This window comes from Toxotes jaculatrix, chromosome 24 (assembly GCF_017976425.1).
Source record: "Toxotes jaculatrix isolate fToxJac2 chromosome 24, fToxJac2.pri, whole genome shotgun sequence".
Classification (NCBI taxonomy): domain Eukaryota; kingdom Metazoa; phylum Chordata; class Actinopteri; family Toxotidae; genus Toxotes; species Toxotes jaculatrix.
Genome location: NC_054417.1, coordinates 6173975 through 6198964, shown reverse-complemented (window position 1 = coordinate 6198964; position 24990 = coordinate 6173975). Strand labels below are relative to the sequence as shown.

General features: G+C 43.9%; 1 protein-coding gene across 2 annotated transcripts in view; it reads left to right on the top strand.

The window, feature by feature from the left end:
• LOC121178046 (striated muscle preferentially expressed protein kinase-like) overlaps positions 1-23929 on the top strand; it is a 40932-nt gene extending 17003 nt beyond the window's left edge. For both annotated transcript variants that reach the window (XM_041032540.1, XM_041032541.1), the window contains 39 exons: positions 394-544; positions 1745-2635; positions 2831-3285; positions 3691-3837; positions 4095-4277; positions 6529-6692; positions 6894-6982; positions 7144-7319; positions 7408-7594; positions 7733-7806; positions 7927-8085; positions 8212-8401; positions 8618-8847; positions 8934-9053; positions 9160-9264; positions 9587-9793; positions 9898-10021; positions 10123-10295; positions 10642-10754; positions 10923-11091; positions 11473-11572; positions 12366-12566; positions 13047-13104; positions 13186-13263; positions 13354-13526; positions 13673-13699; positions 13806-13958; positions 14073-14115; positions 14223-14288; positions 14467-17116; positions 17221-17388; positions 18607-18729; positions 19756-19920; positions 20048-20750; positions 20962-21201; positions 21448-21671; positions 21779-21854; positions 22109-22258; positions 22356-23929. In XM_041032540.1, the coding sequence (XP_040888474.1) occupies positions 394-544; positions 1745-2635; positions 2831-3285; positions 3691-3837; positions 4095-4277; positions 6529-6692; positions 6894-6982; positions 7144-7319; positions 7408-7594; positions 7733-7806; positions 7927-8085; positions 8212-8401; positions 8618-8847; positions 8934-9053; positions 9160-9264; positions 9587-9793; positions 9898-10021; positions 10123-10295; positions 10642-10754; positions 10923-11091; positions 11473-11572; positions 12366-12566; positions 13047-13104; positions 13186-13263; positions 13354-13526; positions 13673-13699; positions 13806-13958; positions 14073-14115; positions 14223-14288; positions 14467-17116; positions 17221-17388; positions 18607-18729; positions 19756-19920; positions 20048-20750; positions 20962-21201; positions 21448-21671; positions 21779-21854; positions 22109-22258; positions 22356-22593 (9743 nt within the window). In that variant the 3' untranslated portion in view covers positions 22594-23929. The remainder of the gene's footprint in view (positions 1-393; positions 545-1744; positions 2636-2830; positions 3286-3690; positions 3838-4094; positions 4278-6528; positions 6693-6893; positions 6983-7143; positions 7320-7407; positions 7595-7732; positions 7807-7926; positions 8086-8211; positions 8402-8617; positions 8848-8933; positions 9054-9159; positions 9265-9586; positions 9794-9897; positions 10022-10122; positions 10296-10641; positions 10755-10922; positions 11092-11472; positions 11573-12365; positions 12567-13046; positions 13105-13185; positions 13264-13353; positions 13527-13672; positions 13700-13805; positions 13959-14072; positions 14116-14222; positions 14289-14466; positions 17117-17220; positions 17389-18606; positions 18730-19755; positions 19921-20047; positions 20751-20961; positions 21202-21447; positions 21672-21778; positions 21855-22108; positions 22259-22355) is intronic.
• The last annotated feature ends 1061 nt before the right edge of the window (positions 23930-24990 follow it).

The following is a 24990-nucleotide window of genomic DNA, read 5'->3' as shown; positions in this document are numbered from 1 at the left end:
AGGATCTCTTTAAGTGGAGCATGCCCCACAACGTAGCCCTTTCAGTTTCATTTCCTGTTTTCAAGCAATCAATAGACTCTTTATCTATCTTACCCTTTTTATGCTTGATGATGTTCCTGCACTGCTTTTTGCATCAGTCATTTTCTACCAACTCAGGATTCTTGCTCTGTGTATTGCTGCATCTATCAGTTATTTAATTGCTCTTTTCCTAAATGCTAAAGGATTTAAAGGCTTAATACCTTTCATGTTTTATGATCCATTTCTGGCAGTGATGTTTTAATTAACATTCTCTTAGTTTTTTGTCTGATAATCAAGTTGAAAAGGTTAATCTCTGTCTGTTCCATGTGTCTATTTTGATGTAAAGGTCTCATCAGCACCTCTGTCTCTGTCCAGGTGAGGGAGGACGGCTGATGGACTATAACCCAGATGCTTCAGATCGCAGGGCCACCCTCCCTGGCGCTTACGACCCTGTAGTCGAGCGAGAGCTCCGCACTTTGGGCTCCCGCCCTCCGGGGCCCCACTTGGACCCCACAAACCCAGCCAGGCAAGCTCTCGGCGGGGGTCCCGCTGAGGGGGCCCCTCCTGTCCGTCATCTGGGTGTGGAACCACTGATCCGGGCGTCTCACGCTAACCTGGCCCGACCTGTTCAGGGGTCAGAGGAAAGTGTTTCTGTAGGCAGCGACTACTATGGGAGCATGTTCAGCCTCTACAGAGGGAGAACATTTTCGATGCCATTATAGCACACAGCTTTGTACTTCTCTGATTCCAGAAAACAAAAAAAGACTGGCCACAAACCCCAAATTGCAAAGAAAACTGACACATAAGACGAGACATTATATCCTCCATAGACCCAAATCGCAAAAATTCTAAGTTACAAAAGTTATTCATTTTTTTATTCTTATTTCATATATTCAAGCTTTTTTCATGCAGTTGTGTTACTTTCCATTTTTATCTTCATGTGACACTTTCCTTTGACTCAGTGTTTTAACTGGAGTGAGTGTGTTTGAGTTTAACCTAACGATGATTACAAGTCTTGCAAAATACCATTGCTGATATGTCTTATAGCCATTAGAGAGGATGCAATGGTACAGTCTGCAGATACGTATTATTCAGCACTTCTGAAAACTGTGACTACTCTTTTTACCCACTGCATGTTTTCTAGCACAGCCCCTCACTTTTAGATTAACACCATATCTTTATAGGTTTGCTGTGGCATGCATGGGTTGCTGGCTTTGATCCAAGCTAATATTAGCATGAATGTTCTCAGTAATGATCATGTGCTTCACACAGTTTGTTTTTGTTTTTTTTAGGCATGAGGTTTTTGTATATGCAGTTAAAGCAGAGGCACCTTTTTCTGGCATTTTGAAACAGTTCATGTTGTAAATCTGCAGTTGTGTTAGTGCAACATGCCCACAATTTCCAGTTATTAGTATATTAGAGTTTGTTCCACTTCACCACAGCTGGATTAAGTTCTTAAGAAATCTCATATGTGGGAAACATCATTTCTGTTATTTTCAGTTCTTTTCCATTTCATTTTACACTGTCTGATGTGTTGCTCTCTGAAAACGAGACACAAAAGAGCACAGACAATACACAAGGAACTCACTGGTGAACATGAAAACATAAGACAAAATGATACAAATGGACATTCATCTGCTTCTTTATTACTCTTCCAACACTTATGGCTACTGTACCAGAGCTCTAACTTCACACCTCCATTTCCCCCTGATCCTCACACCTCTAGGACTCAAACTGCTGATGAATCACAGGGGCTGTCCTCCCACGTCCCCCTGCCTTCTCCCCAGCCACCTCTCACTACACAAAAAAACAGCTTCAGTGCCCCAAACCAAGACCTGGATAAAACCCAACCTTCAGATCCCTGGTCTTCTAAAACAGACCAGTCATCTGGTGTTAACAGTGTTGTTATGACACCCAAACTGGCTCGTGCAGGGCCCAAGATCTTTGACAAGGTCCGCGCTTTTGAGGAGCGAAGGGCGAGCGTGGATCTGCCAGGAGGAGTCGGATCAGTTTCAGGATTTGGACGGGCAGCTTCATTTGACTCAGACGACGGCGGAAAGAAGACAGGAGGCCCCAGCAAAGAGGATGGCCGAATCCTGCAGGGCGCAGCCCAGAAGCGAGCAGTGTTCAAGCAGCGGGCCTCTTCTTTAGAGGACAAGACAAGCTACTCCCAGAGGGTCCAGAGCTACCAGAGCAAGTTCGCAGAAGAGCTCCAGAGGATCAAGAAACTTGTGGGGAAACCAAGCTTGAAGAAGGCATATTCTACAGAGCAGCTGTCGCAGAAAGAGAGGCTGACTATGGGGAAACTAGAGCCCATTCCTCCCCAAGTGGTTAAAAAGTTGGAGGCAAGGGAGCGGGTCCTGGAGGAAAGAGAAGCTGGAGAGAGGGAAGGAGGCAGCAGAGTGCCGATTCCTCCCCAGGCCCAAGGCAAAGGTCTGGAGAATCAAAGTAACAACCCTGAAAAGGATAAGATGACACAGCCAGATCCACAGGGGAAACCAGCGGACAGCTCATCACGAGGAAGCACAGGGAAAATCTCAGTTACCATGGAGACCGCACCAGTTCACCAGTTACCAGGGCAACCATTGCCAACAGCCACAAGGACAAAGCTCACCAGGTTTGAAGATGATATTTACTCATGAATTTCTGTTTTTAAAAATTATGTGTACCTGATTTTTATTCTATGTAAGATTAATAATTTTCTCACAAAACTGGCAACAGAATGGACGTTTTTCAACACGACTTCAAATATATTACTGATTCCACGCTTGTTGTCAATATTACATAACAGTTTTCTTGTCTTTGCACACAGGGAAAAACTACAAAGCTCTCCAGCAGCTGACAAAGACACACTTGTTGCCTCGTCCCACAAATCTTCGTCCTCCTCCAGAAACCTGGAGACGGATTCAAAGAGAGACACCAAGATGGACAACAAAGCAGACCACACATCACCCAGCCCGAATGGGAAGAGAGCATCTCCAGTCACTGTGAGGGAACCAGGGTGTCAATATCCACCCAAGCCCCCTCGGCTCACCCCATCACCTACTCCCTCCACAAGCCCTCTCCTGAAAAGGAGGAAGGCAGAGGTGGGACGAACGTCTCCTGCCTTGAAAGTGAGCATCCCCACCATCCTGGTGGAGGATGAACCCATGGAGACAGAATGTGTTGCGGACAGGAGCAACGAGGAAAACAAGACCAGGAGGAAAGAGGGGAGAGCTCACAAGAGCAAGAGAAGTCGCTCTGCTCAACCCCGGTCTCCAGAGGAAGGTAGGACATACTTTCTTCCTCATAGTATATGTTCTTTCTTTTTTTCTTCTTCTGAAATACTAGATCATTTTAACTCTTTAGGCAGTGAAAAAGGTTGGAAGCTAACCCAACTTATCTAAATAAAGATCCAAATAAAGCACTGAAGAGGAACAGGTGATACAGAACTGGACCAGTTGCAAAACTGAACAAAAAAGTAGAGCATGTATCTGTTATGTTGCCCACCATGGAAATTTAATCAAGTACACAGTCTTGCTGCAGGGTCCAGACTCACTGATAGAACTCATTCTATGTGAGGACCCAAAAAAAGAAACTAGCCCATGACTCATTTTGGTAACCCGACCCATTTACAAAACCAGGTAACTCAGGCACAGGTAGTTCCACATAAACAGGACCTGTTGTTTGCAGGGGGCTCGTCCGATGACTCTTACCTGTCTGCTGATGAGGATCCAGCTGAGGGCCCGGGGTTTGAGAGGCCTCTTGAGGACACCACGGCACCCAGCGGCTCAGAGGTCACACTGAAATGTGTCATCACTGGGAGCCCACTCCCTACAGGTACAACCATGTTCACTCATAGTGTCTCCTTATGGTAGAAAAAACAACAGTCTTTATGTAGGGAGATAAAATTCAGTTTTTTAATCTGTTTAAAATTAATCTTTTTTTTTTTAATGTGTTATTTTTCTTTGGAAATATGTAAAAACCGAAAACAAAGATTCCTTACACATCTTTGAAAGGTGGACTGTGCTATATCTGTCCTGTCTGTGGGAGGGTTTTATTGGCTCTATCTGTATTTATTGTCTCTGCTTTCACAGTGACATGGAGGAAGAATAATGTGGAGATACGGAGCGATGCCTTCCATGTGGTGAAGGCTGATGGTGAGAAGCACAGTCTGGTGATAAAGCAGATGAGGCCGAACAACGCCGGGTCGTACTGCGTCACAGCTGTCAACGCAGCGGGCAGAGCGTCCTGCAGCGCCATGCTCTACATCCAGTCAGGTGAGACCAGGCCAGGGATGAAAGGATATCCCAACATGCACAGGGAGCTGCTGTTAGATTCAGTGTTACAGCAACACATTTTAAAGCAGATTCAAATGAAGACAAATGAGACGCTGAGGCACATGATGCTCTCATTGAAACACACGAACATGTTGACTCACACTCAAACTCGCTTTAATCCACTGCCAGCCCTCCTCCGCCTGACATTCTGTCTTAATGACTACAAAGGCCCGCTGGAGCTCAGCATCCCGACCGGGGCTCCTCGCAGCGATAGTTGCCATAGCAACCCATTAATTCTTAAAGGCACTCAGCTCCCCTCAGTGCAGATTCAAAACGCAGACCTGCCCCGTCACACAAAGATCTCCCGAGTCTTAGAGGCAGCCATGGCATTCAGAATCAGGAGTTAACAAAATAAACATTTCTCTTGGAGAAGGTTTCTGTTATTAATGTGCCTGCAGGTTGATGTGTGTTTATATTGTGCGGTGTGTGTGTGTGAAAAGCTTGTACCGCTCCCAGAGTGTTGATTCAGCTCATGTAAATGCAACCTGCTCTTCACCAGTTTTGTCAACAAATGTGAGCGTACACTCTGGTACTGAGAAGTGTCTCACTAGCAGCACGGGGCCTGCGTTGCCATATTAGGCCTGTGGAGTCTAAGGATTATTTTTAGCCGCCCTCTTGTTCTTTCGGGTAATTGCAGTCTGCTTTATGTCCCTGTGAGAGATTACTGCTGCAATCATGGAGTTTTTCATCTCTCTAGATTTCATGCTACAGGGCTTGGAGTTGGAGATGTCAAAATGTGGTGGGAGATTATGTGAGTCACTTTAGCTGGTTTAGCTGGAAACAGAGTAGATTTTTGGCAGGTTGAGCCAAACAGTGGGAGAGAATGATTTATAGACTGCAAAGTATGTCAGCTCAATATGGTGAAGGAGATTAACACTGTGTTATTGTTAGTCTTTGCAAGAAAACAAGCAATAAGTATCACCGTCCTCTGTGGAGTATAAAAAACGTGTAGCTTCGTGTAGCTGTGCAATATTCAACTTTTCAGCAACTATTGTGCGAGTTGCAGGATGTCAGAGAATAAGGACATGACAGTGATGGGAAGCAGAGGAGAGAACAGAGGATGAGACTGAAAGGGAAGGTTAGCTGGCTCAGACTGTTCAGCAGTTGTGTAAGAGTTGGCAGGTTTACGTAAATACTCCCGGGAGTTATCCCCTGGTGCACAGACGCCGCTCAGAGATGTGACTCTAGGTAGGTTATTTTGTTATTTTTTCCTTTTTAATATCAGCGAGCTGACAATTCAACAGAACACTTACTTATTTCAGCTTGATAACTCGACGTAAATTGTGTTTTTTTCTGTGGAGAGCGAATCTCTAAAGTTAACATTTCATTCCCATAACTCGGTTCTTGTAAATATCCTTGCCTGTGTGTATTTTATAAGATCTGTGCATGTGGACGAGCCTGCCTTTGACTTTATTCACCTGTGGCTTACAGCAGACGACCCTGTTTCCCTTCTTCTCAGGCTGTTGAGCTGGTTTAATAAGCAGTTTGTATTCACTTGTATCTATTCACTCTGCTATTGTTGTCTCCTCAAAGAGGGACATGTCTTAATTCTGTTCCACTGATGGATTTCTATTCATTTTCAGTCACTTTCCACAGTGTTATCTGCTCATGCCAGATGTGTGTGTCTGAAAGTGAAGCAGGGTGGCAGTGTTTTATATTTCTCCACCCAGCTGTGAATTAATTCAGACTCTGGTAGAAACTGCCAGGAGTCTAGACACAGTGTCTGCTCTGGAACATCATGGGAATAAGCGAATGATTGGGTCAGGGATTAAGGGATTAATTCATTATCTGTTCAGTTACGGTCACTTCAGAGAGGTCCCCTATGCTCCGTGTGTGTGTGTGAGAGAGCATGTGTGTGTACATGTGGGTGCACGTGGCCCACTCATCCCTTAACTCACCGCTCCACTTTGCCAACTGCTCATCTTGGCGAGGACAGTCATCTCCAGAAAAGCAAGCAAAGACTGTAAACATCAGAGATCTGACAGATTGTTCCCATCTAAATGTTTAACGAGCCGCCCTGGTGCCGTGTTAACCATATTTCAAAGAGATTAGCACTTAATTACTCAAATCAAGAAGTGTGCAAATCGGAGTTGACTTTTCCTGAACCCAAGGAAAAGTAAATTAGATGTATCAGCAGTGTGCTTGAAATTCTATTACACTCATGTCCACTATTACTCACCTGTCCTTCCAGAGCTGACCCACACCCAGTGTGGAAAACCAGCCGAGTCCCTGGAAGTCAGTAGTCCCGTCCAGTCGGATGAGGAGTACCTGAGTCCTCAGGAGGAGGCGATGGAGCTCGGGGACTCACCTGCCCTGAGTAAAAGTGTCCGCTTCAAAGAGCCTCCCTCGTTTCAGGTGTGAACATCTCAGAAGTAAAATCTAGATCTTTAGGACAGACAGTTTGAGAAGAAGTTTGGAAAGTGACTCAAATGATAAATAAATCACCAAAATAGTTGCAGATATATTTTCCTTCAGTTTCAGCTCTTGCTCAAATTATCTGAGCTGCTTGTGAAATCAAATGCACTGAGTAACTATGTTGTGTGTGTTTTTTTTAAGGTGGCACCATGTGACCTGGGGATAACTGAGGGTCAAGATGTCATCATCTCAGCAAAGGTCAGAGGTCAGCCCAAACCCATGGTTTACTGGTAAGACTCCTTTTCTGAAGGCTTTAATTCAAACAGATATCTTAAGCTATTACCTCAACCAAGGTCACTCCGTGTCTCACACACATACGCATACACACCCTCTACCCTCTATTAAACACCTGAGTATAAACAACTGTGACAGCCACATTGTGTTGACCCAGGCTGAAGGACAGAGTCACAATAAAGACGGCGGGGCGCTTCGCTGTGCGAGAGACAGACGATGGCACCAGTGAAATGAGAATCAGCTCAGCTCACAGGTCGGATGCAGGGTTTTACGTCTGCAAGATCATCAACGAGCATGGATCCAAGCAGGCGGAGTGCAGAGTGGAGGTCATCGGTGAGTAAGGAAGAACTGGATCTGTGTTGTTTAATCATACTGTTACAAATATCTTGTAATGTTTCTTTTCCCTTTATGTTTTGACCAGCGGCTGCAGCACGGGCAGCGCTGAAAATCACTAGGGAGGTAAAAGACCTGGCGGTGAAGGCTGGAGAGTCGGCCATGTTCGAGTGTCACATCACAGGACCTCTGGATGTGGATGTGGACTGGCTCTCCAATGGGAAGCTGATCCAACCAGCACTGCTCAACTGTAAGATGCACTTTGATGGAAAGAGGTGGGTTCACTGCGTTGTAAAATATCTTATGGTGATGTCTATTGACTTCTCTTCTGTTTGTGATCAGTTCAGCTGTAAATCAAACCTTCATTCTATTTAGTTGAATATTTTTAAAGCCTGCCTTGTTTTGTCTTTCAGGTGCCGTCTGCTGCTAAATTCAGTGCATGAGGATGATAGTGGGACATACACTTGCAAGCTAAGCACTGCCAAAGGTGAACCACGAACACTAGTGTCTTTTAGCTCTGCCAAGGATCCTGATGTAGTCATTTAAAAAGGAATAAATAAATTCCAAACGAGTTAAGCTCAAAAAATGTGTGTCTTTGCATTTACAGAGGAGCTGACCTCAAGCGCAAACCTGAGGGTCACTCCATCCAAAGAGCCTCTGTTCACCCGCAAACTGGACATCCTGGAGGTCATTGAAGGCCGCACTGCCCGCTTTGACTGTAAGGTGAGCGGATCACCTGCTCCACGAGTCACATGGATGCACTTCGGTAAGAAGCTTAGTGTCTGATATTTGGTGCATGGGATTTTCCAGATAACAAACGGCGACAAACTCTTCAGAGAAAATGTTCTGTTTGTTCTTTTTTTTTTTTTTTATCACATTCACGTTCTTTCAGAGACACGAGTGGAGGAGAGTGATAATGTTCGCATCCTTCAAGAGAGGGGTCGTCACTCACTTGTCATCAGCCACGTTAGCAGCAGCACAGAAGGCTTCTACACAGCAATCGCTCAAAATATTCACGGAAAGTCTGAATGTACCGCCGAGCTCTACATGCAAGAGCCCCGAGCTGCCATCTCTTCTCACATGTAAGAGAAGTCATCCCTGCGAGCCGCTGTCATTTTAAAGGCTTTGAAAAAAATACAACCACACTGTCAGTATAAAAATCAGAGGAACCATTTTTTGTTTTCAAGGGCAAAGAAAAATGCTTGAGTGAACTCTTGTGACAAAAGTTAGACAAACCTGTCAATCTTTCATTGTACATTCTCTGATTTATATCATGCACCTCTCCTTCCTCCCTCCAGGGCCAAGTTAGAGAAGATGCCATCCATCCCCGAGGAGCCTGAGGTGCTGGAGAGTGAGGTGGAGAAGCGGACCATGCCGGACTTTGTCAAACCTCTGGCTGATGTGGAGGTCATTGAAGGCAAAGAGGCGGTGCTGAAGTGCAAGGTGGCAGGGATGCCCTACCCAGCCATCGCCTGGTACCACAACAGCAAGCGCATCGAGAGCAGCGAAGAACGCAAAATGACCCAGTGTAAGCAAAGAACCCAGTAACAAACAACGCTAAGCTACTTTTGAGCTGGAGATAGTAAATACTAAAGTTGTGTGTCTGCTCTCCAGACAGGGATGTCCACAGTCTGGTCGTTCGGAGCGCTTGTCACGCTCATGGGGGCGTCTACAAGGCCGTCATCTCCAACAAAGTGGGCAAAGCAGCTTGCTATGCACATCTATACATTACAGGTAGGAATGGAAACTCAATGTTTGATGCTACGGTTGACTGAATACAGGGATTGCCTCGTTATATGTACAAATATACATGTATATATATTTCTGTATTTGAATACAGATATCGTTCCTGATCCTCCTGATGGTCCTCCAGTGATTGAAACCATCACAGGGAAAACTATAAGCCTCAGCTGGAAGAGACCAAAGAGGCTTGACCCTTCATTTGGTTGGTTTATTAAGCTTCTGTGATACCTTTATTTTATCACACATTTCTTTAGTGACAAAAACATTTTTCCGCAATCCTGAGGAAGTTTTTGTCAAAAATGTAATTTACATAAAACACTTGCAGGGAAATACTATTTAAAGCATATATGCCTTGGATGTTTGCTTTCTTTTCATTCTGACATGTTTTTAATCCCCATGAAATTTAAAATCTCATCAACACACATTTGTAAACAAAATAAAACCCACTTCTCCCTGCATCTGAAGCACTCCACTGTGTTTATCATTATTCAGACTAAGTAACTAAACACAGCATGTGTCTGCAGATGCCAGCTCCTTGCTATATATGGTCCAGCAGCAGCCCCTGGGCTCTATTCAGTGGTCTGTGGTGGCATCTAACCTGAGGGAGACCAACTACACGGTCACCTCCCTGTCCAAGGGAGTGCGCTACGCTTTCAGAGTCCTGGCATCCACCGGCAAGACACTGAGCAAACCGTCACCGTCCACTGATCTGGTCCAGCTGCTGGACAGAGGTACCAAGACTGCAAAAGGCTTTGAGTCACTGTCACTTTTAAAAATTGGTTTGGTAAACTTTTAAATTTATTGAGTGTCCTCCTCTAAACTTTGACCCCTGTAGGGCCCTATTTGAGGAAAGCACCAGTCATTTTGGACAAACCAGATATTGTGTATGTAGTTGAGAACCAACCTGCGCGCGTCACCATCACACTAAACCACGTGCACGCAGTTATCACCTGGAAAAGGTTAGTTCTTCTTCAGGCAAAAATAGGTTAAAAAAAAAAAAAAAAAGGTTGAGGTCTTGATTTGTAGTCTTCAACTGTATATTGCCTCTGTCTTCCTCCAGGAGGGGGGTGGTGCTGATCAACAAACCAGGGATGTGTGAGATGAGCATGCCAGACGACGATCAGCACACCCTGAAGTTCCAGCGGGTCAGGAGCACAGACATCGGCCAGTTGGTGGTCACGGCCAGCAACCAGTTTGGCAGTGACCTCTGCACGCTTCAGCTGGCCATGGCAGGTCGGCTCAGTTCAGGCAGAGAACCACATGATAAATTTAGCATTTTACTAAGAATCCAAAGAACTTACTACTTATTCCTGGCAGCAGTAAATGCCAACAGGGGAAAGCTGTTTGTAATTTAAGCAGAGCTTTAGCTGTTCCTGAAGTAAAGCATCATGAATTTTAAATAACATCTCTAAAAAGGACCTCAGTTCTTGTGATTCCTGCCTCCTTATTAACTTAATAACTAATTAACTTCAAAAAGCTCCAAAAATGAATTTAGTGACCAAAAGAGGGTGAAATTCAGAGTATAGTAATCTAATCAGAATTCTTTTTTTTTTCTTTTTCACCTGTTGCTCCTCTATAGTGCCTCCTAAGTTTGAAACCATCATGGAGGACGTGGATGTGCACGTCGGGGAGACGACACGTCTGGCTGTTGTGGTTGAAGGGAAACCAGACCCAGATATTCTGTGGTTTAAGGTATGTTGTTTTAGAGTGGAGTGCTTAAAATTAGCACCTCTCATTTTAATGCTAGAATGTGAAATATTTTTAAGAAAATTTGATATCAAATGCTGCTAGAGAAAACAGCGACATTAGCAGTGTTATCAGTGTAATCTGAAATTTTCATAATTGTTTGGTCTGTTGCAGGATGATGTGCTTCTCTCTGAAAGCAGCCACTTCACATTTGTGTACGACGACCCAGAATATTCCCTTGTTGTCCTCAATGCCCGCCCCGAACACTCCGGTGTGTACACCTGCACTGCGAAGAACCTGGCCGGCTCCAACTCCTGCAAGGCTGAGCTCACAGTTCACACAGGTCTGCAGTCCAACAACATCAACAATGCTGCATGCACAAACATACCTGGCATAGAGACACAATCGGCCTTCTTATGGATTGGATTATAATTCTGGAAAACTCCAGAATGAGAAAAAGATAATGAGAAATAAAAGAAGACCTGATTAAAAACTGGTTTAACAACAGGTTTTTTTTTTCTCCATACTGATTTGCTGATTCAGTGCACACCAATATAAGCTCACTGTTGTTGAAAATTGCATCTCTAACTCTGCACCATATGGGCGGGACCGCAAGGTGTTTTGAGACGACAATATGAAACCATCTGTCACTGTGCTGGCACATGTACAGCCAAACACCCCCCCACCCCCCATATGAAAATACCGATGCTGGTGTTCCCTGCAGAGCGAAAAGAAGAGGCAGAGCCAATGGAGGACGAGGGAACCATTCTGAGGAAGATGAGGCGTTTGACGGATTACTATGATATCCACAAAGAGATAGGGAGGTGAGTGTGCATGTGTGACCGCACACTCTTGTTGTCTTGCATCCTTTCTCACACAGCGAGGACATTGGCATTAATGGTTGTTGGAGAGCTGAAGGTTGGGCTGTGGGAGGGTGGGGGAGGCCGAGAGTCGCACCTGCTTAACAGCAGTAGACAGTAACGAGAGATGAGTCAGGCGGCCTGAGTGGAGTGAGTACATTAGATGATTTGTTTTGGTCTGACTTGGTGGAGACAGACATTCCCTGTGAGCTGTAGAGCAATCGGAGCAGCAAAACAGGAAGAATGGAAAACGTTTCAACACAGCAAATGTGTGCTGGTTATTAAACAGAGCAGCAGACTCAGAGAGGGAATACACATTCAGATTTTTTTTTTCTCCTTCACCACAGAGAAACATCCAAGGAGAATTAAAAGTTAATGATACAATGGCAGTGCCTCCTGCCTTTGTCTCCCCATTCTCCTGTAGTCATGCTACCCCTTGCAAAGAGGAATTTATTATTAGATTGGAGCAAATTTGAGGATTTCTCTGCCCCTATTCTTGAGCTCTTTTTATTGCATCTATTTCACCTTTTAAATATCCCATCAGCCCTACTAAAAACTCAAATAAACCTCTGTAAACCTTGTATATAACAAGGGAACAAGCAAATACCTCTTATTTTGTATTTTATGCTGTGTTATGAACTTCTATGTGTATGACAATAGTTATATTTTGTCTCGTCTTGTATCACATTCCTGAAAGAAGAAGCAATATGTTTGGTGTATATTAAACCCCTCATGTCATTACTGTGTGATTGTGCAGGGGAGCCTTCTCTTATGTGAAGAGAGTGACTGAGAAGAAGGGAAAGGCCGAGTTTGCCGCCAAGTTCATTTCTGCGCGGGGGAAGAGGAAAGCCTTGGCCCTCAGAGAGATGGACCTGCTGTCTGAGCTGGACCACGAGAGGATTCTCTACTTCCATGATGCCTTTGAGAAGAAGGACATGGTGGTGCTCATCACAGAGCTGTATCCCTTCAATGCAATTCTATTTTCAATGATAAGAGATGATGTTGTTGTAGTTAAATATTCTACTTAGTATGCTGTTAGTGACCTGTATTATGCTTTGACCCAGAACTGCAGCAACAGACAAACAATACAAATTTTCAGTGAGGGCAGACATGTATCTCAACAGAAAGGCACTCCTGCAGTACTGTTTTAAATGTTATCTGCCTCATTGTCGACCAAAAGTGCACTTAAATGCATCTCAAGGACACTAATGATCCAAAGCATTAATCCTAATGTCTTCTGCGGTTCCCTGGAGGCATGAATGAAGCACAGCACAGCTTTTTCTCTCTGACTCAACACCGATGAGTGGAATTAGCAAGAGATAGGATGTGTGGGAGTTTTGCTCATTTATAATTCATTTCTCATGCACCTACCACTTGGACGGTGCAGTCAAGTCACAGCTCTGTTTTTTTTTTTTTTTTCCTCAACTGTTGTGTGAAGATGTCACGAGGAGTTTCTGGAAAGAATGGCCAAAAAAACAACAGTCATGGAGCTGGAGGTTTGTGTGCTTCTGCTGACTGCACTGCGCCATCATTATGTAACACGACTTTCAACTTCATTGCCTTGTTTTTCTCCGTAGATCCGCCGTAGTGTTCAGCAGGTTTTGGAGGGCCTTCGTTATCTTCACCAAAAAAACATTGCCCACCTTGATATAAAGGTATCTGTCCATCTTGTGTAAAACTTATTTGCTCAAGAACTTATTTGCTCAAGAACTAACATTGCGGTTTTTCTGTATACCCCCCTCTAGCCAGAAAATATTTTAATGGCAAGTCCCGGGAATGACCAGATCCGGCTTTGTGACTTTGGAAATGCCATGAAATTGGAGACTTCAGAGGAGTACTACTGCAAATACGGCACGCCAGAATATGTTGCACCAGAGATTGTTAACCAAACTCCCGTCTCCACGGCAACAGACATATGGTGAGCCACCTGTTCTCTAGCGTTGAGAAGTGACTGCACACTGCAGGCTCTACCTTGTTATCTGCAACTAAATAAAATGTCTTTTCTGTGCTTTCATGTTGTTCCTGAAAATTCACTTGTCATTCATCTGTCCTGTTCTCCCACAGGCCTGTTGGTGTCATCACTTACCTCTGGTATGTTTTATAGATTTGCTACTGGGGTATTTTGTCACGTAATAGTTTTCAGCTCATCGAAGCACCAAAATCTTATTACATGTTTTCTTTTGTGTGTTTATTCCAGCCTGACTGGTGTGTCTCCTTTTGCTGGTGAGAATGACAGAGCCACTGCCTTAAACATCCGTAACTACAATGTGGCGTTTGAGGAGAGCATGTTTTCTGACCTCTGCAAAGAGGCAAAGGGATTTGTCATCAAACTTTTGGTGGTGGACAGACTGTAAGTATCTTGCTGACAAATTCACATTTGGGTTATATGTATATGACCAACCATCAAACAGGGTCTAAACTGGATTATGCTCCTTCTTTGTGTGCATATTTTTCTCTCTCCTAGGAGGCCCAGTGCTGTTGAGTGCCTTCGTCATCCTTGGTTCAAGGTGAGCTATCATTTAGAAAATACATCACCCAGACTTTTTAATGTGTTATAGGATTTATATTTAGCTCCACTAAGGTTAATGGTGACTCCCATCTTTTTGTCTCGTAGTCACCAACAAACAAGAGCATCAGCACAGCTATGCTGAAGCAAGTTTTGTCTAGAAGGCGATGGCAGGTAAGGCATTGTGGATGAAGGATTAATAGATACACACTTGAAAGACTGAGACACATAAAGACTCAAACAGCTAATTCCCAGAGTGTGATTATGTCTAAATCTTCTGTTTTGCAATAGGAATATAGGAAAATTAAATTAAAAAAAACACATCATGCTGTCCTCTGTTGCCTTTTTTCAGCGTTCCCTTATCAGCTACAAAGCTAAGATGATTATGCGGTCCATCCCAGAGCTCCTGAATGACTCATCCAGCCACGTCTCCATCGCTGTGGCCCGGCATTTAAAAGAAGGCTCCCCGCCACTTTCGTCCTCCTCTGACTCAGATGCAGATGTGGATGAGCTTCCTTTCATTCCTATGCCACTGTCCATGGTCTTTTCTGGTTCCAGAGTCTCACTTAATGAGATCCCAGGGGACGAAGATGTCACTGGATGGCCCAGTATTGCTGCTGATGGGACAAGGAAAAAGGACAATATGGAAGTAGCAAGTACAAGAGGAGAAGCTAGTAAAAGGTTGAAAGATGAAGAGGAAAATACAAATGGGGAGAAAGTGGAAAAGACCAAACGAGTTCCTCTAAAAAAAGGATCAAGTGTGGAGTCAGATGAATCAGAAACAAAAGCGAGGAGGGCTACAATGAGGAGAGGAAGCTCTGCTGATTCAGCTCTGCTTCTCCACATTGACCCAGAAGAGGAAAATGCCAATGAGGACTCAGAGGCAAGTAACAAAAGTCTGAAAAAGGCTGTTTCTATGGAACTACCCAATCGCAGCTCAAGCCCCGGGGGGGCAAAATTAAGCCAGGAGGATTATGCTCTAAAACTGGAACTGATGAGACAGAGGCTGCTCAGAGGAGGAAGCATGGACAAAAAGATGAGCGGCCTGCGAGGGCCCTTGTTTGAAACACTGGGCATGGAAGATGAGAGGCAAACGGGGTCTCTTGATCGAAATTTGAGGAGATCCAGAGCAGGACCATCAGCATTCACCAGAGCAGCGTCTTCTGAGAGTCCTGGAGAGGACACACCAAAGACCAAAGTTTTTCGCAAAAGCGCCTCCTTTAGTCAGGGGGATTCTGAACCCATGCCACTGCACCGCAGGTTTGGAGCGCCCCTGGAGATCCCATCTATGGGCAACGGTAGCATAGAAGGGAAAAAGCTCCAGGAGGCAACCTCAATGTCCGCTCTAACAGAACAAACAACACTGGGCTCTACATCTACCTCCCCCACAGAGAAGAAATTATTTGTACTCCCAACACCAGGAGTGGACCAACAGCAAAAACAGAACAATGTGAAAGAACCTGAAACCATAGACGGGTTAACAGAGAAAAGGACCAAAGCCCATTTAGAAGAGACAGAGAAAGTAGAGTCTGAGTCTACATCACCCTCTGTAATTACTACTATAATTGTGACAGAGGAGGATGATGAAGAGGAAGAGAGGAAAGAAAATCAGGAGTCATCTGTCCATGTGCCATTTCAAACATCCGACAAGACCCAGTCCAAAGATCCTTCAGCTACAGCCAGGCCAAATGTTACGATGTGCACAGATAGCCCTACATTACCTGAGCATCCCGCAGTATTTGCCAAAGTGGCAGCTGCTGACCTGTCTCCTGGTTCTGTTTCCACATCATCAAATCCTGATCACCCTGTCACCCCCCGCCAGCCTGTGCTCAGAACAGACATCAAAGACATAGACTCTGAAGAGGTGTTTGAAGCCAGGTTTAAGAAACGAGAGTCATCTTTGACCCGTGGACTCAGAAAACTGACCAGAAACAAATCAGAGGAGAAATCCCCGGTACTAAGCCGGAGGGCGGTCGAGGGGGGTGAAGAGGTTTACAGGCCGGGACCAAGGGGGGCACCTCTTGAAATGGTATCCAGGGGGCTACAGGAGAAATCCAAATCTGTTCAAGATTTAAGAGAAGAAGATAAGGAAACAGGTCTTGGTCTAATTGGGAGGTTGTCCTTACGGGCAAAGAGGTCAACATCCGTTGATAAGAAGGGTGAGAAACAAAAGGAGGAAAAGCATCAGGATGTGAAGGAATCTGCTGCAAGCAAGAGGGTTTCATGGGCTATTGGTCGCAGTAAGTCCCTGGATACAAAAGAGGTGAACAGTGCAGGAACCCAGAGGCAGCAGCAGGAGGAGAGAGAGCAAAGAAAAGCTGAGGAGTCATCGGTTTCTGCTATGAGGCGCAAGTTTGAGTCCAAAGTGGCAGGAATCTCTGCCAAAATAAGGACCCAGTCTGAGGAGAGAAAAGATAAAGATGCTGAGGGAAGTCAGAAGGAGCTGGTCCCAAAGGATTTAAAGAAAGTCACAGACTCCCCTGTTCTGGCAATGCGGCAGAAGTTTGAAAACAAAGTGGCAGGAATATCCACGAAAATCCGTAGTCAGTCTGAGGAGAGAAAAGGAGACACAGAGGGGAAGAGGACACCCCTGTTCACTCGCCATCGTCATTCCCAATCTGAGGGGCGTGGACTCAAAGGAATGGGCATCCCTGAGAATCAACTAGCAAAGCAGACCGGTGCTGGTGCATCCAAGGAATCAATCGAATCCACATCAAGCATCCATTCTGAAAAAGCCTCAGAGAGTGACAGACGGTCACGGTGGGACAGGTGGGGTCTGACACGGGGCAAGAAGGACAAAACTCCCTCCCAGTCTGATCTGCCTTCATCTGTCCCCAAAGAAGAGGGTTTGTCAAAAAGCCAGCAGTTTATCCGCTCTGCTTCAGATTTTGCTCCTGTGTTCCACATCAAACTGAAAGACCACGTCTTACTGGACGGGGAACCTGTCACCCTCAGCTGCCTTCCAGCTGGAAGTCCTCATCCAGAAATTTCATGGATGAAAGGTATCCTGCTTAAATCATTTGATATTACTGTGGTTTTATCCAGAAGCTGCTGCACAGCTGCATAATGGTTTTTTTTTTTTGTTTTGTGTGTGTGTGTATTCCAGATCGGAAACCGCTGGAGGAAGATGATAAAATCAACCTGATCTCCCACCCAGATGGCAGGCAGCTTCTCATGATTATGAAGTCCAGCAGGAGAGACGCTGGCATTTACGAATGTGTAGCTACCAACCCCATAGCTACCATCACCACCTCCTGTACACTATCCATAGCTTGTAAGTAGCTTGTTCAGCCCATAGTTGTTCAAAAAATGTTGTTATTATAAAAAATGGGGAGAAAAAAGTGAGAAATCTTATTCATTAACATCAGCGCTGATTTAACAGCACTGATCACAGAGCACATTTTTCTTTTCTTACTAGACGTACAACTGCTCCTTTGCTTTTCATGGACATACAGTAATTATCGTCATAATGTGATGTATTTTACATAATTGAAGTTTAATTGCAGGGAGGATGTTATGAATATTCATACAATTGAAATGAATATTAATGTCTGCAGATTAACGTAATGGATTTTTGACTTTTCTCATATTCATTGTGTAATGGGAACAAATGACACATCCTGCAAATTGGCTGTGACAGGTCATATTCACGACTCAGTCATGCCTTTGCACAAATAGTGTGTAATGAGAACTACAGTGTTTAAATGCTGCCAGTCCTGCTCACAAATGCAGCACAAATAGTGAGACTTTTGAGGCCTCAGTGGAAAATACATTTCTTATATGTCGTGTACAGTCGATTGCATTTGATCTTTATTTGCTATGGCTTTGGACATGCAGTTTTACTTATCTCAACCACTGATGTTATTTGACTTCCCCTGATAATCTTTCTGCGGTGGGAAAAATACTTCAGACAGCTTATCTCACCAGAAACACTTACTGGAAAACACACTGTGGAAAAAAAAAAAACGTGACACTATTTGTGTCAGGTTTGCTTTGGTTTAACAACAATGAATTTCATATGAATAACTGATCATACTCATTTATTTCTATAACAGTTGTTCATCCGACTTATTAGAGAGCATCTTATAAGTCTTCCTCATGAACATCTGGCAGAGGAAGTTCGGTTTGTTTAGGGAAATGGAGGAAAAAATAAGCATGAGCTGCTCTGATTAAACCGACAAACCCTAACTGCTGAAAGTCAAACATTATCAACATAATATCAAACACTAAAGAGATCAGAGGATTGAGGATACACCCCACCTCAGTTCAGTCTTGCTGAGAACACAGAGAAGTGAAATGCTCTTTATCAGAGCTCGTGCAGTCAAACACAGATGCACATCTGCCCAGTATGACCACAGTCTTATCTGTTGGCCACTGAAAAGCTTCACCACAGGCTGCTCTGATCTGTTGATCTGTTAGGTCTCACTGACCTAATTTGTTCATTTTCTCTCCTCTCCGTTTCCACCTCTCTCTCTCTCTTACCTCGTTAAAGGTGTCCCAAAGCGGCCGGGGACGCCTGAAGTCCCCCAGACTTATAACAACACAGCCCTGGTGCTGTGGAAGCCAGCAGACACCAAGTCCCCGTGCAGCTACACATTAGAAAGAAAAACAGAAGGTGAGTGAGCATCGACATTTAGCAAACAATGGAAGTTCCCCTCACTGCTTTTTAAATTTATCATTTAGCAGCTCACCCAAAGAAATATCCTTCAAAAAAAAAAAAAAAAGAAGTTGTAAAATGCTTTAGTTTTATCTGGTCTGTAGGTCATTTTGAATGTTTTAAAACTACATTCCCTGTACATACTAGTCAGTGTGATATGAAGTGGTCACATGGGTAAAAATGAAATTAAACTAAAGGATTCAAGCTCCTAGGAGATGTTTGAAAAGCTTAGACAATGTTTGGCTTTGTGCTGTGTGCGGAGAAAGCTCAGGGAAATAAGTTTCCAAATTCATAGACAGTACTTAGCCAGAGAAAATGAGTCAGTCCACAAGGGAATAGTGACTGTACCAGTGCTGCTGTCAAAGCTTTTTGTCATTATGCACGATGAATCATCATTAACTCATAATGTGGTGGATGAAAAATAAAGTCACGTAAACTTGCAGAAGCAGACTCAGAGTTTGTGAATGTGTATTGAACTTTTTGGTCTGACAGATTTCGTTCTGGCACGAATCGCCTTGTTGAAACATTCCCAATTTAATTTTTGCCAGGCAACACTGATGTGGGTACTCAGAGAGTCGTGTGTCACTACCTGATTTACATTTTAATTCAGGCCTGTTTCACCACGCCTGAATAAGAAATAAGCTTCTCTGACAGATCATTTTTCAGCAGGCAAACTGAGCATTAATTTGTTTGTATATACAAAACATTTCACAATATCATTTCAAGCTTCTGTTTTTTCCTTATGCATGATCATCAGCCCTTATTAGTTTGACACAACACCACCATCTAGTGTTCAAAGACAGCAGAACACATGAGCAGGGTTTATTTTCCAAGCCTCTGTTATTTACTGTTTCTCCCTGAAGAATCATCTTTCTATTCTGCATAATCTCACTTAACATAAATAAAAATCCAATATGCACCAAAATATATAAATATATCTGTAATCTATAAATCACACTCATTTCTTTCCCCTCTGTTCTGCAGGAGATTCAAACTGGCAGACTGTGGCGACTGGAATTGTTGACTGCTACTACAATGTCACAAACCTGCCACCAGGTGGCGCCTTTAGGTTCCGTGTCTCCTGTGTCAATAAGGCCGGACAGGGACCCTACAGCAACCACTCTGCTCCAGTCAGCCTGGACTCAACAGGTATGTCACTGATCAAAGTAGCTGAGTGACATGATGAGGATGAACATTACTGGAAAATAGTACTGGATTTATACTGGAATTGTTTTGTGTGTGGTTGTGTTTCATCTGTCACTGTGTGTTTTCACAGCTGAAGGTGCGTCACCCACTGTTGCCGTTGTAAAGACCGTCCCCACCCCACCTGAACCAGCAGTCCTCTCCTCAGTGACTGTGCCTCCACTCAAACCAGTCCAGAACAGCGCTCCCAGGATAACTGTCTCCACTGTCACCTCCTCCTCCACCTCTCCAAAAGACTCAGCCTCCCCTGCTGCTGTCCCTGTTCCAGCTACATCACCATCCAAAGTGGTGGTCGCGCCCACGCCTCCATCCTCTCTGCCCTCCAGCTCAACAGCAAACCCTCCATCACCATCTGCAGGCACAATGACCAAGGACGCTAAAAAAATAAGCTCCAATCTTCCCTCCTCACCCACAGTCAAAGCACCACCACCCTTTGTCCTCCCCAAACCTCAGAGTCCAGTAAACGTGGTGACCCCTATGACCCAGACCCCACCCATATCACCCCCACCTCCTCTTGTAACACCGCCTTCGACCCCCACAAAGCCAGCTGTGGTGTCCGTGCCCACGTATGTCCCCACCACCACCGTCACTGCTCGTGTGGCCCCAACACCTGTCTCCTTTACCCCCCAAGTGCTCCAGACATCCAGCCTGAGCCCCATCGGTGAAGGAGCCAGCACCCCCACCAGAGGGACCCCATCAGGACGCACTACCCCTTCCACTTCTCTACGACAGGGGGTTCCACAAAAACCCTACACTTTCCTGGATGAGAAAGCCAGGTGAGCTAGATACTGCGGTGTTGGAAAAATGTGTTCTTGAAAAAAAAATTTGTGACTTATAATGGTTAAATTCAACTTCAACCAAATGTCAGTGCAAAAATGTGACTTTTAGGAGCTTCAGAGTGAAAATATTTACTTTCTAGCAGCCATCAGAAACCTTTTGTGATCAAGCTCTGGTTCATATGATACATACTTTATTTACTTTTACCAGAGGTCGGTTTGGAGTGATCCGGGAGTGCCGAGAGAACGCAACGGGCAAAATCTACATGGCAAAGATCATTCCTTACAGTCAGGAGAACAAGCAGGAAGTCCTGAAGGAGTACGAGATCCTGAAATCACTTCACAATGAAAAGGTCATGGCTCTGCACGAAGCCTACGTCACGCCACGCTACCTGGTGCTGGTGGCAGAGTACTGCACCGGCAAAGAGCTGCTGTACAGCCTCATAGACAGGTGGGATGGTGGATATGTCACCTCATACTGAGAAACACAAGCTCAGACCTCCATAGCAGGGGGTTTTCATCAAGCATTACTGGGGAAAAAGCAAGAATGAATAAAATCTGCAGATAAAGTAACAAGATCAAACCTTAATTCAGTTGTTTTAATTCACTCTTTACATTTTTAATGAGTTTAAACAGACTAAAATCACCACTCAAAAGTTGCACGCCTCAGTTAAAGCTATATTTCTGCCCACCTAAGGTTCCGTTACTCTGAGGACGACGTGGTGGCTTACCTGGTCCAGATCCTCCAGGGAGTCGAGTACCTCCACAATCGGCGCGTCCTCCACCTCGACCTCAAGCCCGACAACATCATGGTGACCAGCCTCAACGCCATCAAGATCGTGGACTTTGGGAGCGCTCAGAGCTTCAACCCTCTCAACCTCAAAAACCGGGACTCAGGAGCAGGAACACTGGAGTACATGGGTGAGGACGAGAAGCTTTAATGACTCATTCTACTTTTTAATGTTTAGGTATTTTGTGCTTATCTCTTCACCTTCCATTATCCTGACTGTACACTCATATGATCCAAGCTCCTGAGATGGTAAAAGGTGAAGTGGTTGGTCCTCCTGCGGATATTTGGACTGTTGGAGTTGTCACCTACATCATGTAAGTGGAGATCACTTTGTTTCTCTTCATGTCACATCACTTTAATGACCACAAGACCAGAAATTTGTTTGTGGTGTAGTGTTCTCAGTGTACAGTGTCATCAGCATGAGAAATTACTGAAATGTTTTATGTTTTCTGAGAGAAAAGCTCAGTCAGTTAAATAAATTATTATATACCAGTGTTTTATTAAAGTAGGTGACACATTTAGCAAATTAAGTGGGTTTATAATTTTGTTTTTTTCTGTTTACAACCAGGCTTAGTGGTCGACTGCCCTTTGAGGATAAAGACCCTCTACAAGTCGAATCCAAAATCCTGATGGCGAAGTTTGACCCAGGAAAACTGTACCCAAATGTGTCCCAAAGTGCCTCTGCCTTTCTGAAGAAGATGTTGAGCAGTTACCCATGGTGAGTGCCAACAGAAGTTGATTTTACATTTCCTTTCAGGAAATATAAAATATATATATAAATGTTAAGTTCTGTGTATTTGTATGTGTATTTTCAGGGCCCGTCCGACTACACGAGACTGCTTCACGCACGCCTGGCTGCAGGATTCCTACCTGATGAAGCTAAGGAGACAAACTCTCACCTTCACCTCCACCCGTCTCAAAGAGTTCCTGGTGGAACAACAGTGCCGTCGCACAGAGGACGCCACAAAGCACAAAGTGCTGCTGCGCAACTACCAGAGCTCCCCCCAGTCCCCGGCGTCTGGGACTGCGCCGCATGTTCCCAGCCCAAAGTGAAGTGACGGCGGAAATGCCACACCAGACATGAGTCTGCAGAGTCTGATCTGCCCGCAGTGAAGCAAAATAACAACTTCTTGCATCTCAACCTGTCTGTGAATTACAGCTGCATGAAAAATGTCAGCCCTGCCAAGAGAGGCACGGGTAAACACGCAGGGGACAGACAGACAGACAGCCGGATATAGCTAAAATATCCAAAGAGAAGAACGTCCATGTGTGATTTTGGGAGAATTCAACATTCAGCACTAATGAGTTTCAGAGGTGAGACAAAAATACAAAGAGAAGCTCCACGACGTCTGAACTGCTCATGAACTGTTAATCCACTGAAAGGACACAGGATGTTCTTTGGTTTTCTTTGATTGCACAATTTCTCAGTCATATTGTGAATTCTGAAATTGCACATTAATATTTGGTTTAGATTAACACTGGTCTCCACTCTGCACGATCAGCCTGGAACATGCGTATCATTAGTATTTCTACTGCTCAACCTTGTTTATGTCACTAAATTTAGTAGTAAACAACTCATGTGAATGTACCATGATTTAAGCTGCTAATTTATTTTTGCATTTACTTACACATTTTAAAACTCCAAACCAAAAATATTCTTTTTTTTTTTCTTGAAATTGTTTACTTTTTCATGTTAATTTATTTGCATGTGTGTGCGCGAGCCTTTTTTGATTCACTTTTTTGAATTGGCATCGAGGCAAAAAAAAAAAAAAAAAAAAATTAAATAATAAGGAGTGTCTTTGTGATTGGTGTTAGGATCCATACAGTAAAAATGAACTGTTTTAGGGTGAGCTATGAATTTGTGGTACAACTTCATGTTTCTGTGGTTAAAACTGATCTCTAACTGTAACACAGCTATGAAAAGCAGTCCGTAATGTAGATAATATGTTAGTTTGAAAGGTCACGCACACTGGTAAATTACTGTTGTTTCTCAGTATTTCCCATTGGTTGGTCAGGTTGCTTAAATCATGATCACCCAGTCAGTGCCTAAATCGGATTAATATCTTGTAAATGTGTCTCCACTGGTTCTAGTTCACAACTGAATTATTTGAGCAAAGCAAAAATTTGACTACAATATCTGGACTTTACGAGAATAGACAGATGCGTATAGATTCTTACATACATGCACACATTTATACATGCGTACATACAGTACATGCAGTCCTTGTAGTAATAGAACGTCTTGTGTATTGCTCTATCACAGTGTTCTTTTTTTGTATGAATTTGGATGGTTGAAGATTTGTAAATGTACCAATTTGCGGTGTTTATATGTGGAAAAATTGAAGATGTTTTTATGAGATAGTATGTAATAAACTATTGATACAATTGGGAAAATGAACTGATTTCTTTTCCTGTGTGGGATGCTGTTTTGGGCTTAGGACCCCTAATGCCATCTCAAGCACAGAGCAGGAACCTTTTTAACACAACCAATATGGCTGAAGCGGTTCTTTCTAACTCCAGAGTGTTTACGTCTTTGCTTTGTTTGCAGAACCAGTGCCAGTTACCTGAATATGTGTCTCACGCCATGTGAATTATACTTTAAAGTTCTAACATGCAGACCAAATTTGCTTAATTTTTTTAGTACATTATTGGACAGTCTGACACATCAAGCCCAGGTGTAATTAATAACAATAATAATCCATTCAGGTGTGCCAGTTCCAGGAGGCTGCATTTGCCATTGTGTACGCTGGCTCACTGTCAAGAAAAGTTCAGCACTCAAGTAAATTCCCTATAATCCCACCACTGTATTTCAACAACAAACAAACAAAAGAGTGTAACACAACATTGTCACAGAAAGGGACAAAATATCACACTTGTGAGGAAATAAACTCATTACAGCGTCTTTCAAATAACAAACAGAGGAAAAAAATATTTATCCAAAACTTCCCAACTTGTGGTCAAGTTTGTTTACAGCTGTTCGGATCAAAGTAAGTGGGAGGAGGGGAAACAAAAGCAATGTCTGCAGCTACTGTGAGTTTGATTCAGGAGGAGGGAGAAAACAAAATGTGCCCCAGAGAGACAGACGGCACTTGTGCGACGCTCCCTGAGTGTAGGCGGTTTCAAGGGAACCCAAACTGGGCGTTTCTTTGCGGCTACTCCTGCGAAAAGTTTTGCTCTTGAGCAAGTTTTTTACTCACAGAGGTCATTACACAACAAGTACAGTAGTACAGACACAGACATATATAAAAACCTGCCTATCAAAAAGTAGACAGAAGTCATTTAAGAATAACGGTTGTGTATAAATATCACTATTCAAATGGCGTAGGAGGAAAATAAAATACTTCGTCAGCGATGTAAATGCGGTTATAAATGTCCTCTGCAAATGTTTAAGAATAGTGCGGTTGACTAAAATAAGCCCGGTGCAGTTAGCCTGCTAGCTTAGCTAAGTTT